Consider the following 14,943-nt stretch of genomic DNA (forward strand, 5'->3'; position numbering starts at 1 on the left):
TGCCCCTCAGTCCCGAGCTGCCTCAGTCCCGAGCTGCCCCTCAGTCACGAGCTGCTCCTCTGTTATGTAGGGTTCTGGGTGAGGACTATTCGGCCATGGTCGGCGGTGAGGGTGGATTATCCCAGGACGCAAAGGGGAGGAATAATGACATTTATGAAGTGGGGTCCACGTCCGGAGCCGGAACCGCCACCATGGACAGACGCCCACCCGGACCCTCCCTATGGTTTTTGAGGTGCGTTCGGGAGTCCGCACCTTAGGGGGGGGTTCTGTCACGCCTTGGTATTTTGTGTTTTAGTTTATTAGTTAGTCAGACCAGGGTGTGACATGGGTTTATTATGTATTGTAGTTTCGTATTGGGGTTTGTAGTAGTTGGGATTGTAGCTGATTAGGGGTGTGTGTGTTTAATAGGTTTGGCTGCCTGAGGCGGTTCTCAATCAGAGTCAGGTGATTCTCGTTGTCTCTGATTGGGAACCGTATTTAGGTAGCCTGGGTTTCGCTTTACATTTCGTGGGTGATTGTTCCTGTCTCTGTGTTAGTTTCACCAGTCAGGCTGTAATAGTTTTCACGTTCCGTTTGTTGTTTTGTATTTATTTGTTATTCATGTATAGTTTGTTTTGTTTGTTTCACTATTAAACATGAGTAACTTACACGCTGCATTTCGGTCCGACTCTCTTTCGACAAAAGAAGAACGTCGTTACACTAGGTTTATTGTTTGTTGAAAAAGTAAGGGTCTTTGAACATAGATAGCCCTTGAAATGTGTGCTCTCCGTTTGACCAACTCTTCAAGGCTGAACCTGACTTCATAGCGTAATGTTTTAATTATTAGTGCAAACAAGGTTTTGGAGACAATGAGTCAAAGCCTCTTCAGACTGTTGGGAGTGACAGTGTTACAAAAGGGCTGTGGAAATACTTGGCATTCCTTTTTTATTGTTGTGAAAAGTCAAGCATATAGGCCTAGTTATAAATCCTTACCCTGACAGTAGGCCTAGTCTATGGGCCAGGAGAGATTGTAATCCATGGTTCAGGTCATGGGATTGAGATTGAGTCATTTTCATAGTATCACAAAAGGACAAATGTTCCTGTCATTTCTGTCAACTCAGCTGTTGCTAGTCAGCAGCAACCCTTATGAACTGTTGTTAGTCAGCAGCAACCCTTATGAACTGTTGTTAGTCAGCAGAAACCCTTATGAACTGTTGTTAGTCAGTAACAACCCTTATGAACTGTTGTTAGTCAGTAACAACCCTTATGAACTGTTGTTAGTCAGTAACAACCCTTATGAACTGTTGTTAGTCAGTAACAACCCTTATGAACTGTTGTTAGTCATCAGCAACCCATATGAACTGTTGTTAGTCAGTAACAACCCTTATGAACTGTTGTTTGTCAATAGCAACCCTTATGAACTGTTGTTTGTCAACAGCAACCCTCACTTATTCTAAGTTACCTTTGTTTTAGCAGAAGGCCAAACATAGCATTAAAACCCTGGTGACCTGTGTTTGTTAAAGTCATGACCGAGTCCATCATGTGACCAGCCACACAAAGTTATAAACAGAAGTGATACTGATACAGTAAATGGTTAACCATTACAAAACTCTTTCTGTTGAAGTTCTGAAGGGTGAGACAGCGTTTTTAGTCTGTACTTTTCCCCCTCCCCTCTATTCCTATTGCTCCCTCTCTCCCACTATTATTCCCAGGGGTGAAACTTTGGTTTTAGAAGTGGTGGAGACGTATACAGTTGAAGTCAGAAGTTTACATACACTTAGGTTGGAATCATTAAAACTTGTTTTTCAACCACCCCACAAATCTCTTGTTAACAAACTATAGTTTTGGCAAGTTGGTTAGGACATCTACTTTGGGCATGACACAAGTAATTTTTCCAACAATTGTTTACAGACAGATTTTTTTACTTAGAATTCACTGTATCACAATTCCAGTGGGTCAAAAGTTTACTGTGCCTTTAAACAGCTTGGAAAATTCCAGAAAATTATGTCATGGCTTTAGAAGCTTCTTGGTAGGCTAATTGACATTATTTGAGTCAATTGGAGGTGTACCTCTGGATGTATTTCAAGGCCTACCTTCAAACTTAGTGCCTCTTTGCTTGACATCATAGTATGCAAGTATAAGCACAATCTCTGTCTCCTAGAGATTGATGAACTTTGGTGCAAACAGTGCAAACCAATCCCAGAACAACAGCAAAGGACCATGTGAAGATGCTGGAGGAAACAGGTACAAAAGTATCGATATCCACAGTAAAACGAGTCCTATATTGACGTAACCCGAAAGGCCACTCAGCAAGGAATAAATCACTGCTCCAAAACCGCCATAAAAAAGCCAGACTACGGTTTGCAAGTGCACATTGGGACAAAGATCATAATTTTTGGAGAAATGTCCTCTGGTCTGATGAAACTGTTTGGCCATAATGACCATTGTTATGTTTGGAGGAATAGAGGGGAAGCTTGCAAGCTGAAGAACACCATCCCAACCATGAAGCACGGGGGTGGCAACATCATGTTGTGGGGGTGGCAACATCATGTTGTGGAGGTGCTTTGCTGCAGGACGGAATGGTGCACTTCACAAAATAGATGGCGTCATGAGGGAGGAAAATTATGTTGATATATTGAAGCAACATCTCAAGACATCAGTCAGCAAGTTAAAGCTTGGTCGCAAATGGTCTTCCAAATGGACAATGACCCCAAGCATACTTCCAAAGTTGAAAAAGCGTCTGCAAGCATGGAGGCCTACAAACCTGACTCAGTTACACCAGCTCTGTCAGGAGAAATGGGCCAAAATTCAACCAACTTATTGTGGGAAGCTTGTGGAAGGCTACCCAAAATGTTTGACCAAAGTTCAACAGTTTAAAGCCAATGCTACCAAATACTAATAGAGTGTATGTAAACTTCTGACCCACTGGGAATGTGATGAAAGAAATAAAAGCTGAAATAAATCATTCTCTCTATTAATATTCTGACATTTCCCATTCTTAAATAAAGTGGTGATCCTAACTGACCTAAAACAGGGAATTTTTTTCTAGGATTAAATGTCAGGTATTGTGAAAAACTGAGTTTAAATGTATTTGGCTAAGGTGTATGTAAACTTCCGACTTTAACTGTATCTCCCCGGCATATTACATCATTTATACAGCAGCATACAAGACATTTTTGGATTTGTTGTGCTCACTTGAACAGTAAGGTGGCGTAGCGATTTTTCATGGATGCCCCACCACCACAGAAAGCACTGAGCTAGGCTGAAACACCAAACATTTCTCCACCTTTCTGTCTCCCCCTCTCATTTATAACTTTCTATTTCAATAAAGAGAGAAAATACTAATAAATATATATTTTTAAAAACATTTCATTTCAAGACTATGTACTAGGTACATGTATATGTGGTGACGGGGACACAAATGGAATAATGGGTTTTTACATTTAAATGTTATATGAGAGGTTTGGTGGTGACTTTCGGAATTGTTGTAGTTCGACCAACAGTTTAATTAAAGTAATACAGAAAATATTGGTATTTGAGTTGTGATTGCAGTATATTGACCAAATTATCAGAAAAGTTATTGATGTATTTCCCCTCCAAAATTAAACAGAAACAATCATTTAAGAGCTATTAGTTTAAAAATGGCTTAGTAAGTGACATAGTATATGTAAGTTACATAGTACAGTATATGTTCCTGCTGTTCTCTCCTTCCCTTTTTCCTTTTCTTCAAATCTGGTCTCGGCCGGACTTCACCCTCACCACCGCCACAGTCACGAGACCCCGCCTCCTTCCACCATTATCACTATGATAACTGAATAGAATGACCTTGAGACCAAATAGGTTGGATTATGAAGGTAGTTCACTCAGGCCATTTTTTAAACGTTTTATTGAACCTTTAACTATGCAAGTCAGTTAAGAACAAATACTCATTTACAATGACTGCCAAACCCGGACGACACTGGGCGACGGCCTATGGGACTCCCAATCACGACCGGTTGTGATACAGCCTGTCCCATAGGTAATGCGTTGTTGACTTCCATTGAGACAGAAAACATTAGGGTGTGGGATGTTTCACTTCCTCTTCCGTCTCTGCTTGAGACTCCAGATTGCTGAGTCACAACGACAAGCCAGAAATACAGCCAGTGCATAGCCTGAGTCGGTCCACATAGAACAAACTTGAGGTTATGACAGGAATAAGAGTGGGAAGGAGGGAGAGAAATAGGAACATGTCCACCTACACATTGAAATTGCATTTTTGGCTGTTTAGACTTTATCCTACAAATACAGTTGAAGTACATTTTAGCTAAATACTTTGTTTCCCAATTCCTGATATTTAAAAATTGCCAGTCTTAGGTCACAGCTATTTTAATGTTAAATTTCAGAAATGTGATTTATTTCCGCTCATTCCGTTGGTCTTAAGTTTACACAAATAGTATTTTGTAGCAGTGCCTTTTGTTTAACTTGGGTGAATTTTAGATTAAGGGTGTCCAATTTGCCCAGGTATCCCGCCACAGTCCAAGTGCCTTGTAGGCTTATGGCTCAAAATATGGAAGTGAATTGAAGGCTACTCAAGTATTAATTTGAATGAGCAGTATGTGTCATGTAAATATACTGATAAAAAATATTGTCCTTCAACCATCAACCCTGGGATGACCTGTGGGTTATTACAGATTGCTAGTAGCTTTGCGCACAGGTTCGAATGACCTGACTTAACCTAAGCATTTTAAGGCGACGCCGATTGTAGTGAATTCAGTTACCCATGTCACAGTTAATGACCTAGCTGTTTTATGGAACCTGAATAGACATGGCACCATTACAAGTTATGTAATAGCCCTTATCAAGCTCACATCAACCTAATATGACCCTCAGTCACTGTAGTAAGACTACAATTGTAGGTATTTATCATCTCTATAAAAAAAATGAATGCCCAGATGGTAGACTGGGCTCATGGCAATCGGACAAAAATATATAAACACAACAAGTATTGTCAGTCCCATGTGACATTCATACACAGTAACAAACAGAATCCAGCTCAAACGGGTTTTATTTCTCAGCTTGAATATGAGAAGTCACACCTAGTGAAAAGATCCTTGCTTTTTAGGTATTGAAATGCTGGGTAAGACAGCACAACAGAATAGTACAAATTCAGCAACTAGATTTAACAATACACCTCACTTCAAATAACAAATTTCTCAACATTACAGCTGTTATGCTCTCCCCTCCTTATAAATGCAAAGCCAGCAGAATAGAGCAGGAAGACCAGGACTCCTGGTCTGAGGCTGGATGCCTGGGGATGGTTTAGCTCTGGCCTCCCAGGGTGTGCTTGTCAAACAGGTACTCTGCCATCTTGTTTTTGACAGCATCCATCTTGGTGAGGTTGGTGATGTGGTCACCCAGCTTCTTAATGGCCTCCACCTGCTCATTCAGGTAATGGGTCTCCAGGAAGTCACACAGCTAAAGAGGGAAAACAGGTCAGACAAGAGAATGTCTCCATACTACTGTAAATACAGTAACACAAGACCCTGGTGGTAATGGCGTAAGGGCAGACAGACAACTCAATGAGGTGTTCGCAGATGTCTAACTGCTGCATTGTGTGCGTGTGAAGTGGCAGGTCACAATCCTGTGTCATTCGTTTGCAGAGCTAAAACAACCTCATCTCCTGAGAAGGTACCTGTATTCTATGTAATGATATTACTTACATGGGGGTCAACCTTGTCAGAGGCAATCTTGTGCAGGTCCAGCAGGGCCTGGTTCACATTCTTCTCCAGCTGCAGAGCACACTGCATAGCCTCCAGCCCATTGCCCCACTCATCACGTTCTGGCTTCTACACAGGACAAGAGAACACAGGAGGGTTAGGGACTTCTAGCAGAGGTTTCAATGCATACCTACCAACAGTTAGCCAGTATATCTGGCACATAAAGATCAATGAACTGGAGACAAGTTAACAAAAAGATGGGGTCAATTTGTCACTACAAACAACCACATGCTTTAGTTTATGATGCACACCGGTTGTGTGGCTCAGTCGGTAGAGCATGACGTTTGCAACGCCAATGGTTCACTTCCTGCTGGGGACACCTATACATAAAATGTATGCACACATGGCCAAGTCAATTTTGCCATGCAGCACAGAGACAATGTAGTTTTAGTATAAACTAAGGGCTTTGCCATCCCAGAAACACATTTTAAAATAAAATAACTTCCCTAGTGTTTGGCCATCCTTTGAAAGGAAATGCTTAGGACACCATTCCAATGACGTCAAAACCCTGTACTCATAGGCCTACAGTAAGCAGCCAGGCCACATCTTTAGCCGCCTTGCTCTCATACCAGGGAAGTCAATTAAGGCAGGCCTCAATGAACTCACTCAGCATTAATGACTACTCATTCAAAATAACTCCTATACTTGAAGTAAGTCTTTTTATTTAAAAAAAATCCACCTAGAACCATAGCGTTCTTCATTTGTCCCTATAGATGAACCATCTGGGTCCATGAAGAACCTTTAACTGAGAACTCTGGTCTATGTCGACCTTTTTGCTTTCAGTCTACAATGTAAATGTATTTTCGACGCTCAGGGGCTCACCTTGATGTCCTGGAGTAAAATGCGACCACCTCTCTTGTTCTGGAAGGAGAGGAGCTTGTCGGCGTGCTCCCGCTCCTCGTCGCTGTTCTCCTTGAAGAAATGCGCGAAGCCAGACAGAGCCACATCGTCACGGGAGAAATAGAAAGCCTGGGTGGATAAACAAAACAGTGGTTAAAAGAAGAAAAAAAACATGCCAAACGTGACTGGGCATTATGTTCATGTTGTGGCAACTAAAAAGATGACAAAGGCATGAATCAGTCTAGTCCGTAATCTACTTGGTAACCTGACAATTAACCTGTCAAGGAGTTGTTACGCGCTGTGAAAAGTTCTGGTGAAAAAAAAGCCATTTAGGCCCAGGCATAATAATACACAGGTAAATCAACAAAACGGTCATCTTGGTAGACTCCTTACCATTGAAGTGTAGGTGTAGGAGGCAAACATCTCCAAGTTGATCATCCGGTTGATGGCAGCTTCGCAATCGTGGTGATAGTTCTGGCGGATCTGAGACTCCATTTTGGCAGATTCTTTTATATCAAAATGAACGGTACAAAAATAGAGTTTCTTCTACTAGTTTGCTATCACAGTTCAAGTAAGTGTTACGATATCTATCCGGAATATTCTATAATGCTGGACGAAGGCAGAGGAGTTCCGTTCAATCACTGTTGAAGCAAGAACTTCTTCATGCGTCTTCTCAGACTTGTGAAGTGGAAGGAGCCTTGTTCGCTCTATTTATTGTTCAAACGGAATGCGTCAGTGAAATCCACCCTCACAGAGCGTAGCCAATCACCTTTAGAATATCAACAGGAACTAGGCAGATCATTTGATGACGATCCCACTCAAACACATGACCTGAAGCAAAGAGAATTTATTATATTGACAAGAGAGCCGAGTGACCACTCCAATAATGGAAATACATGTGGCTCAACGATTGAAGACAGGCAAGATCAGGTGGGACCATTCTAGCCAATGAGAGTGCAGGTACGCGTGTGAACAACACACAAAACAAAACGTCGTTTTGCTCAAAGTTGCCGGAATGACACGTGCATCCACAAGTAATTTTGACACTCAAAAACGGGTTTATCTCTCGCGGACAGATTTTGACGGAGTAATTGCTTTCGCCCCGACCTCTTCATCTTAGTCTGTTTAAAAAATGTACTTTGTTCTATGACATGCTTGGCATTTCTTTTTGACTAAATGAAGTGTCATGCTTAAATGATACGTTTGGGTGAGCATGTAACTCGATCTTCTAGAGTTCCAAAGGTTGCTTGTTTGAAACTCGTCACAGACAACGTTTGCATTTTTGCTAATTTGCAACTTTGCATTTTTTTCAGTTACTTTGCCACTACTTAGCATGTTAGCTAAACCTTCCCCTAACCATAACCCTTTAACCTAACTCCTGACCTTAACCTTAGACCTAACCTTGACTCTTAGCCTAGCTAACTTTAGCCACCTAGCTAATCTATTTTAATTTTGAGATTCTTCAAATAACCACCCTTTGCCTTGATGACAGCTTTGCAAACGCTTGGCATTCTCTCAAACAGCATCACCTGGAATGCTTTTCCAACCATCTTGAAGGAGTTTTCACATATGCTGAGCACTTGTTGGCTGCTTTTCCTTCACTCTGCGGTCCGACTCATTCCAAACCATCTCAATTTTGTTGAGGTCGGGGGATTGTAGAAGCCAGGTCATCTGATGCAGCACTCCATCACTCCTTCTTGGTAAAATAGCCCTTACACAGCCTGGAGGTGTGTTGGGTAATTGTCCTTTTGAAAAACAAATGATCGTCCCACTAAGCCCAAACCAGATTGGATGGTGTATTGCTGCATAATGCTGTGGTAGCCATTCTGGTTAAGTGTCACCAGCAAAGCACCCCCACACCATAACACCTCTTCCTGCATGCTTTATGGTGGGAAATACACATGCACAGATCTGTTCACTCACAAAGATACAGCTGCTGGAACCAAACATTTTGACTCACCAGACCAAAGGACAAATTTCCACCGGTCCAATGTCCATGATTCTTGGCCCAAGCAAATCTCTTATTATTATTCTTGGTGTCTTTTAGTAGTGGTTTCTTTGCAACAATTCAACCATGAAGGCCTGATTCACACAGTATCCTCTGAACAGTTGATATTGAGATGTGTCTGGTACTTGGGCTGCAATTTTTGAGGCTGGTAACTAATGAACTCATCCTCTGCAGCAGAGGTAACTCTGGGTCTTCCATTCCTGTGGAGGTCCTCATGAGAGCCAGTTTCATCATATCGCATGATGTTTTCTGTGTCTGCACTTGAAGAAACTTTCAAAGTTCTTGAAATTTTCCGGATTGACTGACCTTCATGTCTTAAAGTAATGATGGACTGTCATTTCTCTTTACTTATATGAGCTGTTCTTACCATAATATAGTGTTTTACCAAATAATGCTACCTTCTGTATACCCCCCCTACCTTGTCACAACACAACTGATTGGCTCAAACGCATTAAGAAGGAAGGAAATTCCCCAAATTAACTTTTAATAAGAAGGCACACCTGTTAATTGAAATGCATTCCAGGTGACTACCTCATGAAGCTGGTTGAGAGAAAGCCTAGAGTGTGCAAAGCTGTCAAGACAAAGGTTATCTTTTGAAGAATCTCAAGTATAAAATATGCTTTTTTGGATACTACATGATTCCATATGTGTTATTTCATAGTTTTGATGTAGGAGTAGGTGTTCTTAAAGGTGTTCTTTTGACCGGTAGTGTATACATATTTTTTTGTCTAATAAACAGTCCAAACAGCCTACCCGACGGCTCAGAGGCATCTGCATGGTCCTAAAGCACACTTTTGCCTCGTTTTGTATCACATTCCAATCATAAAACTGTGGAGGGGACAAAAATGCATGTCCCCCCTGTCCCCAGTGAAATTTTCACCCCTGTTTATTCCTGTCATAACCTCCTGTTGGTTCTACTACAGTATGGAATGACTCAGGCTCTGCCCTGGCTGTATTTCTGCCTTGTCATTGTGACTCAGCATTCTGGAGTCTCAAGCAGAGATGGAAGAGGAAGCGAGACAGCCCACTCTTTAGTTTTCCCCCAATGGAAGTCAATTAACTAAGCAGACCACTATCACATTGTTGTCTGCTTAAGGAACCACCTCCTTAAGCAGACAGTGGTAAATGGCCTGAGTGAACTATCTTCATTTTTCCACCATTGTTTGTCTCGAGGTAGTTCTGTTCTGTTATCGGTGACAATGGTGGAAGGAGACAGAGTTTTGTGACCGCAGAAACAGACATGAGGGGTGATGAATGGGCGAAGACCGGCTGAGAGAACAGCAGGAACATATACTATATGTACTATATACTATATGCACCTTACATGTACTGTGTAACATACTAAGTCATTTTTAAACAAATAGCTGTTTCTGGTGAATTAAGGTAAAATACAACAACTTTCCTGAAAATGTTGTCAATGTCGTCAATCAGAACTCAAATGCAATATATTTCTGCATTTCTTTAAACTGCTTGTCTAACTATAACAGTTCAGAAAGTCACCACCAATGTCAAAACCCATTATTCTATATATGTTCCCTTCACCATGTTTGGGTCGTACATGGTCTGGAAATGACTAATTTCTTTATATATATTAGTATTTTCTCTCTCTTTATTGAGATAAGGATGAATACAGATCTGAAGGCATAGGCAGGGTTTGAATCCATGTGTGGTCCAGAGTCAGCAGCATTAGCACTAGACCAGAATATATCACAAAATTAATGTCTAATACTCAATTAACTTAATAGGAGTCGAGGCACTCAATGTCAAGAAGCTGCTGACTTGATTACACACTTTAATTGCAGTATGAATTCATTAAAAAGTATAAATACGTACATACATACATATTTGTAAAGGAAATCGTGTCCAGTCCTAATGAGCTGAAGATTCTATCATGAATAAAATTAAACAAGTATTGTGTTATTGGGACAATCAACTTTCTTCCACAAATTTTTTGTCTTAATTTTAACAAAATGTGAAGTTTCTATTTTGACAGAGCAAAGTATCCGCTATTAACACCATGTAAAGGAACAACCAATTTTTTCATTAAATGCAACTAAGTGGATTTATGTCAACTCTGTCAGACACCATAAAAGGCATTTCATTTTGCACCAGTGTTGTGAAACAAGTGTTTAAAGGCCTTGATTGTTTAATGCTAACATTTAGATTATTCATGAATGTGTAATACAAATCTCCAAACATCTTTGTTTGTTTTACAGCTATATTAAATGCTCCAGGGCTAATTTAGTTTGACATCTGGCATGGTTTTCTAGATTTTGAACATAAAATAATAATTATTAAGCTTACATTATCCCTTAGATCTAGCACAGCAAATACATTAATTGTTGAAGCATATGTTGCAGAACAGTGATTACAATATTTGTTCAGAATATTCACAACAAAATAAATACATCTTAAGGGTGTTAGTTCCTCTGTAGAGATTGGAGAACCTTCCAGAAGGACAACCATCTCTGCAGCACTCCACCAATCAGGCCTTTATGGTAGAGTGGCCAGACGGAAGCCACTTCTCAGTAAAAGGCACATGACAGCCCACTTGGCGTTTGCCAAAAGGCACCTAAAGGACTCTTAGACCATGAGAAGCAAGATCATCTGGTCTGATGAAACTAAGATTGAACTCTTTGGCCTGAATGCCAAGCTTCACATCTGGAGGAAACCTGGCATCATCCCTACAGTGAAGCATGGTGGTGGCAGCATCAGGCTGTGGGGATGTTTTTCAGAGGCAGGGATTGGGACACTAGTCAGGATCGAGGGAAAGCTGAACGGAGCAAAGTACAGAGAGATCCTTGATGAGAACCTGCTCCAGAGCGCTCAAAATCTCAGCCTGGGCGAAGGTTTGCCTTCCAACAAGACAATGACCCTAAGCATACATCCAAGACAATGCAAGAGTGGCTTCAGGACAAATATCTGAATGTCCTTGAGTGGCCCAGCCGAATCCGGGACCCAAACCTAATCGAACATCTCTGGAGAGACCTGAATATAGCTGTGCAGTGACATTCCCCATCCAACCTGACAGAGTTTGAGAGGATCTGCAGAGAAGAATGAGAGAAACTCCCTGAATAGAGGTGTGCCTAGCATGTAGCGTCACACTCAATAGCGTGTAGCGTCACACTCAAGAAGACTTGAGGCTGTAATCGCTGCCAAAGGTGCTTCAACAAAGTAAAGGCTTTGAATTCCAGTGGTTGAAAAAGTACCCAATTGTTATACTTCAGTAAAAGTAAAGATATCGTAATAGAAAATGACTCAAGTAAAAGTGAAACTCACCCAGTAAAATCCTACTTGAGTAAAAGTCTAAAATAATATTGTTTTAAATATACTTAACCCTAGTGTAGTCTTAACATTCTGTATACTCCCCTAGTCCTAAGGGTAAAAAATGCCCTGCCTTCCCCAAACCCCTAAAATAAAGCAGCTTAATTGAATTTTAAACCCAAAATATATTTTGCATGAAGAAACAACCTGTCCTGCATCACAAACTTTGTGAATATCTGGGTTTTCCCTCTTCACAATGCAGATACCAGCTCCGCTTATCGGCCGGGCTAGAGTGGACATCGAGCCAAATGTCATGAAGCCGGCTCTACGCATCGGGTCTCCAGTGCGTCTCCTTGGGCCGGCTTACATGGCACCAGCCTTGCGTATGTTGTCCCCGGTCCGCCTGTATAGCCCAGTGCGGGCTATTCCACCTCGCGGCACTGGCAGGGCGACCGGGAGCATTCAACCAGGTAAGGTAAACATCTGGGCAGGCTCGGTGCTCAAGAGCTCCAGTGCGCCTGCACGGTCCGGTCTATCCGGTACCACCTCCACACGACAGCCCTCCGGTGGCAGCCCCCCGCACCAGGCTGTATCTCCATCTCATCCCTACAGGTGCTCCCGCCTGTCCAGTGCTGCCAGAGCCTTCCTCCTCTCCTGCGCTGCTGGAGTCTCCAGTCTGCCCAGCGCCGCCTGCGCTACCCGTCTGCCCAGCGCCATCAAAGTCGCCAGTCTGCCCAGCGCCGCCTGAGCTACCCGTCTGCCCAGCACCTCCAGTGAGGCCAGTCTGCAAGGAGCCGCCAGTGCCGCCAGTCTGCAAGGAGCCGCCAGTACCGCCAGTCAGCCAGGAGCCGCCAGTGACGCCAGTCAGCCAGGAGCCGCCAGAGCCGCCAGTCAGCCACGATCTGCTTGATCCGCCAGTCAGCCAGGATCTGCCAGAGCTGCCAGTCAGCCAGGATCTGCCAGAGCCTCCTCCAGTCAGCCAGGATCTGCCAGAGCCGCCAGTCAGCCAGGATCTGCCAGAGCCGCCAGTCAGCCAGGATCTACCAGAGCCGCCAGTCAGCCAGGATCTGCCAGAACCGCCAGTCAGCCAGGATCACCTCTGTCCCAAGCTTCCCCTCTGTCCCGAGCTGCCCCTCTGTCCCGAGCTGCCCTTCTGTCCCGAGCTGCCCCTCAGTCCAGTGGGTTCATTTAGAAGGGTCGCCGTGGATAGGAGGCCACGGAAGCGGACAATGGGGCGGACTAAGACTATGGTGAAGTGGGGACCACATCCAGCACCAGAGCCGCCCCTGCGGACAGAGGGGGGGGGGGGTACTGTCACACCCTGACCATAGTTTGCTGTTTATGTTTCTATGTTTTGTTTGGTCAGGGTGTGATCTGAGTGGGCATTCTATGTTGGATGTCTTGTTTGTCTGTTTCTGTGTTTGGGCCTGATATGGTTCTCAATCAGAGGCAGGTGCTAGTCATTGTCTCTGATTGGGAACCATATTTTGGTAGCCTGTTTGGTGTTGGGTTTTGTGGGTGATTGTTCCTGTCTTTGTGTTTGTTACACCAGATAGGGCTGTTTCCGGTTTTTCACGTTTCTTGTTTTTGTATATTGTTCTATTTTCATCTTTATTAAAGATGTATCAAAATAACCATGCTGCATTTTGGTCCGCCTCTCCTTCGACAGAAGAATCCCGTGACATGTTAACACATTCTTTTGCAAGAAATAGCACTTGTATTGCCTACGAAAGTAGCAGAAATGTGCATAAAGTAGTTTTGAATGCATTTTATTGAAAGGAAAGAATAATAGTCTTGAACGTTTTTGGTAACATAGTGATAAATTCTTATATACTGGACAATGATGAATTCAACTACAAAATACTTGTCTTCTCCCATTTTTTTAACCTTTACCCCCACCCACAAGGTGTATAAACAACAACAATAAATACAAATAAAATAAGATAGTAGATACAAAAACATGAAGAACATAAATTAATCATCTCTAATTAGCACATGTAGGATAGTATGCATGTGTGTGTGCATGAACTTTGCAGATGTATTTCTCACATGTGCAGCACATAGTATTTGTTTTACAGTCCTTCTTTGGGGGGGCAGAATTGGCATCTCCTCTTGCCTGGCCCAGCTGCAGCGTCAGGTGGATCAGGACAAGAATCAGCCCCCTGAACAGCTTTCACAAGCGCTGCAGAGGCTGCTGTGCAGGGGAGCCACTCCCTTCTTTGAATGTGTGGGGTTACAAGTGCCTTTTCCAGCTGCTCCAGGAACACCCTCCTCTTGTTCTGCTTATCAAGCATCCAGGTAGGGTTGATCTTGTTCCATATTATGAAGGCATTGTATGAGGAGACATCAATGATGTTGTGTAAGATGACCAGGGACCAGCAGGCAGTCATCCTCCTGCAGCTGTAAGTTCCAATCACCTTGTCCAGGTTGTCAACACCTCCTTTCTTCTGGATGTAGTCCAGGATGATGGCTGGCTTCCTGTCCTCACGATCACTGATCTCAGCCGTTTTGTGCAGTGTGCTCAGGAGGACCACATTCTTAGAGTAGTGGTGGGGGTGAAGGCAACCTTTGATGAGAAGTTCTCTCTCCCCCTTATTGCAAGGATAGCAGGGTGGAGCTCAGGCTTGTTCTTTCTAATTGTGCCAACAATGGTGATCTTCCTCGTCAGGAGCTGCTGGCTGAGTTCATAAGAGGTGAAGAAATTGTCACACGTGACATTGTGCCCCCTCAGATCATCTGTCACATCAAGCACAACCCCCATCCACTGGTTCTTCTTTGGGCCCCCACCGGTCGGCTTCCCTGTGTAGAATTGCATCTTCCAAGCATAGCTAGATTGTGCGTCACAGGCCACCCATATTTTGATGCCACCCTGAAGATCACTGACTTCATGATTCAACCTTGTTTTTTTGGTAGATTTCTCAGTTGTCTTGAAAGCACCATAAATCCAGATAATGCCCGAATTTGATGACAAAGTTTGATGACAAAATATGCCCACGGAGGACCGCCGCGTCACCTTCCTGTTCATGTGAGCACTGCACAAACAGTTGAGTCCAGAAAGGCATAAATGATGTATGTAATATGTCTGTATTATGTAAT

At 43.0% G+C, this 14,943-nt stretch overlaps 1 protein-coding gene across 1 annotated transcript; it reads right to left on the reverse strand.

The window, feature by feature from the left end:
• Positions 1 to 5,005: 5,005 nt before the first annotated feature.
• LOC135555922 (ferritin, middle subunit) lies at positions 5,006 to 7,312 on the reverse strand. Its single transcript, XM_064988739.1, has 4 exons — positions 6,969 to 7,312; positions 6,558 to 6,704; positions 5,679 to 5,804; positions 5,006 to 5,433 (listed from the first exon to the last, which is right to left on the reverse strand). Exons 1-4 carry the CDS (start codon positions 7,068 to 7,070, stop codon positions 5,278 to 5,280), a joined length of 531 nt encoding a protein of 176 aa, XP_064844811.1. The 5' UTR covers positions 7,071 to 7,312; the 3' UTR covers positions 5,006 to 5,277.
• Between the last annotated feature and the right edge of the window lie 7,631 nt (positions 7,313 to 14,943).

Source organism: Oncorhynchus masou, chromosome 15, assembly GCF_036934945.1.
Source record: "Oncorhynchus masou masou isolate Uvic2021 chromosome 15, UVic_Omas_1.1, whole genome shotgun sequence".
Lineage (NCBI taxonomy): Eukaryota > Metazoa > Chordata > Actinopteri > Salmoniformes > Salmonidae > Oncorhynchus > Oncorhynchus masou.

Bases quoted from the DNA above. Each gene is read 5' to 3' on its own strand.
- LOC135555922 (XM_064988739.1), bottom strand. From the start codon at position 7,070: ATGGAGTCTCAGATCCGCCAGAACTATCACCACGATTGCGAAGCTGCC. The intron at 5,805-6,557 runs GTGAGCCCCTGA...TGTCCTGTGTAG, and splicing joins TTTTACTCCAGGACATCAAG to AAGCCAGAACGTGATGAGTG. The intron at 5,434-5,678 runs GTAAGTAATATC...TTCCCTCTTTAG, and splicing joins CTGACAAGGTTGACCCCCAT to CTGTGTGACTTCCTGGAGAC.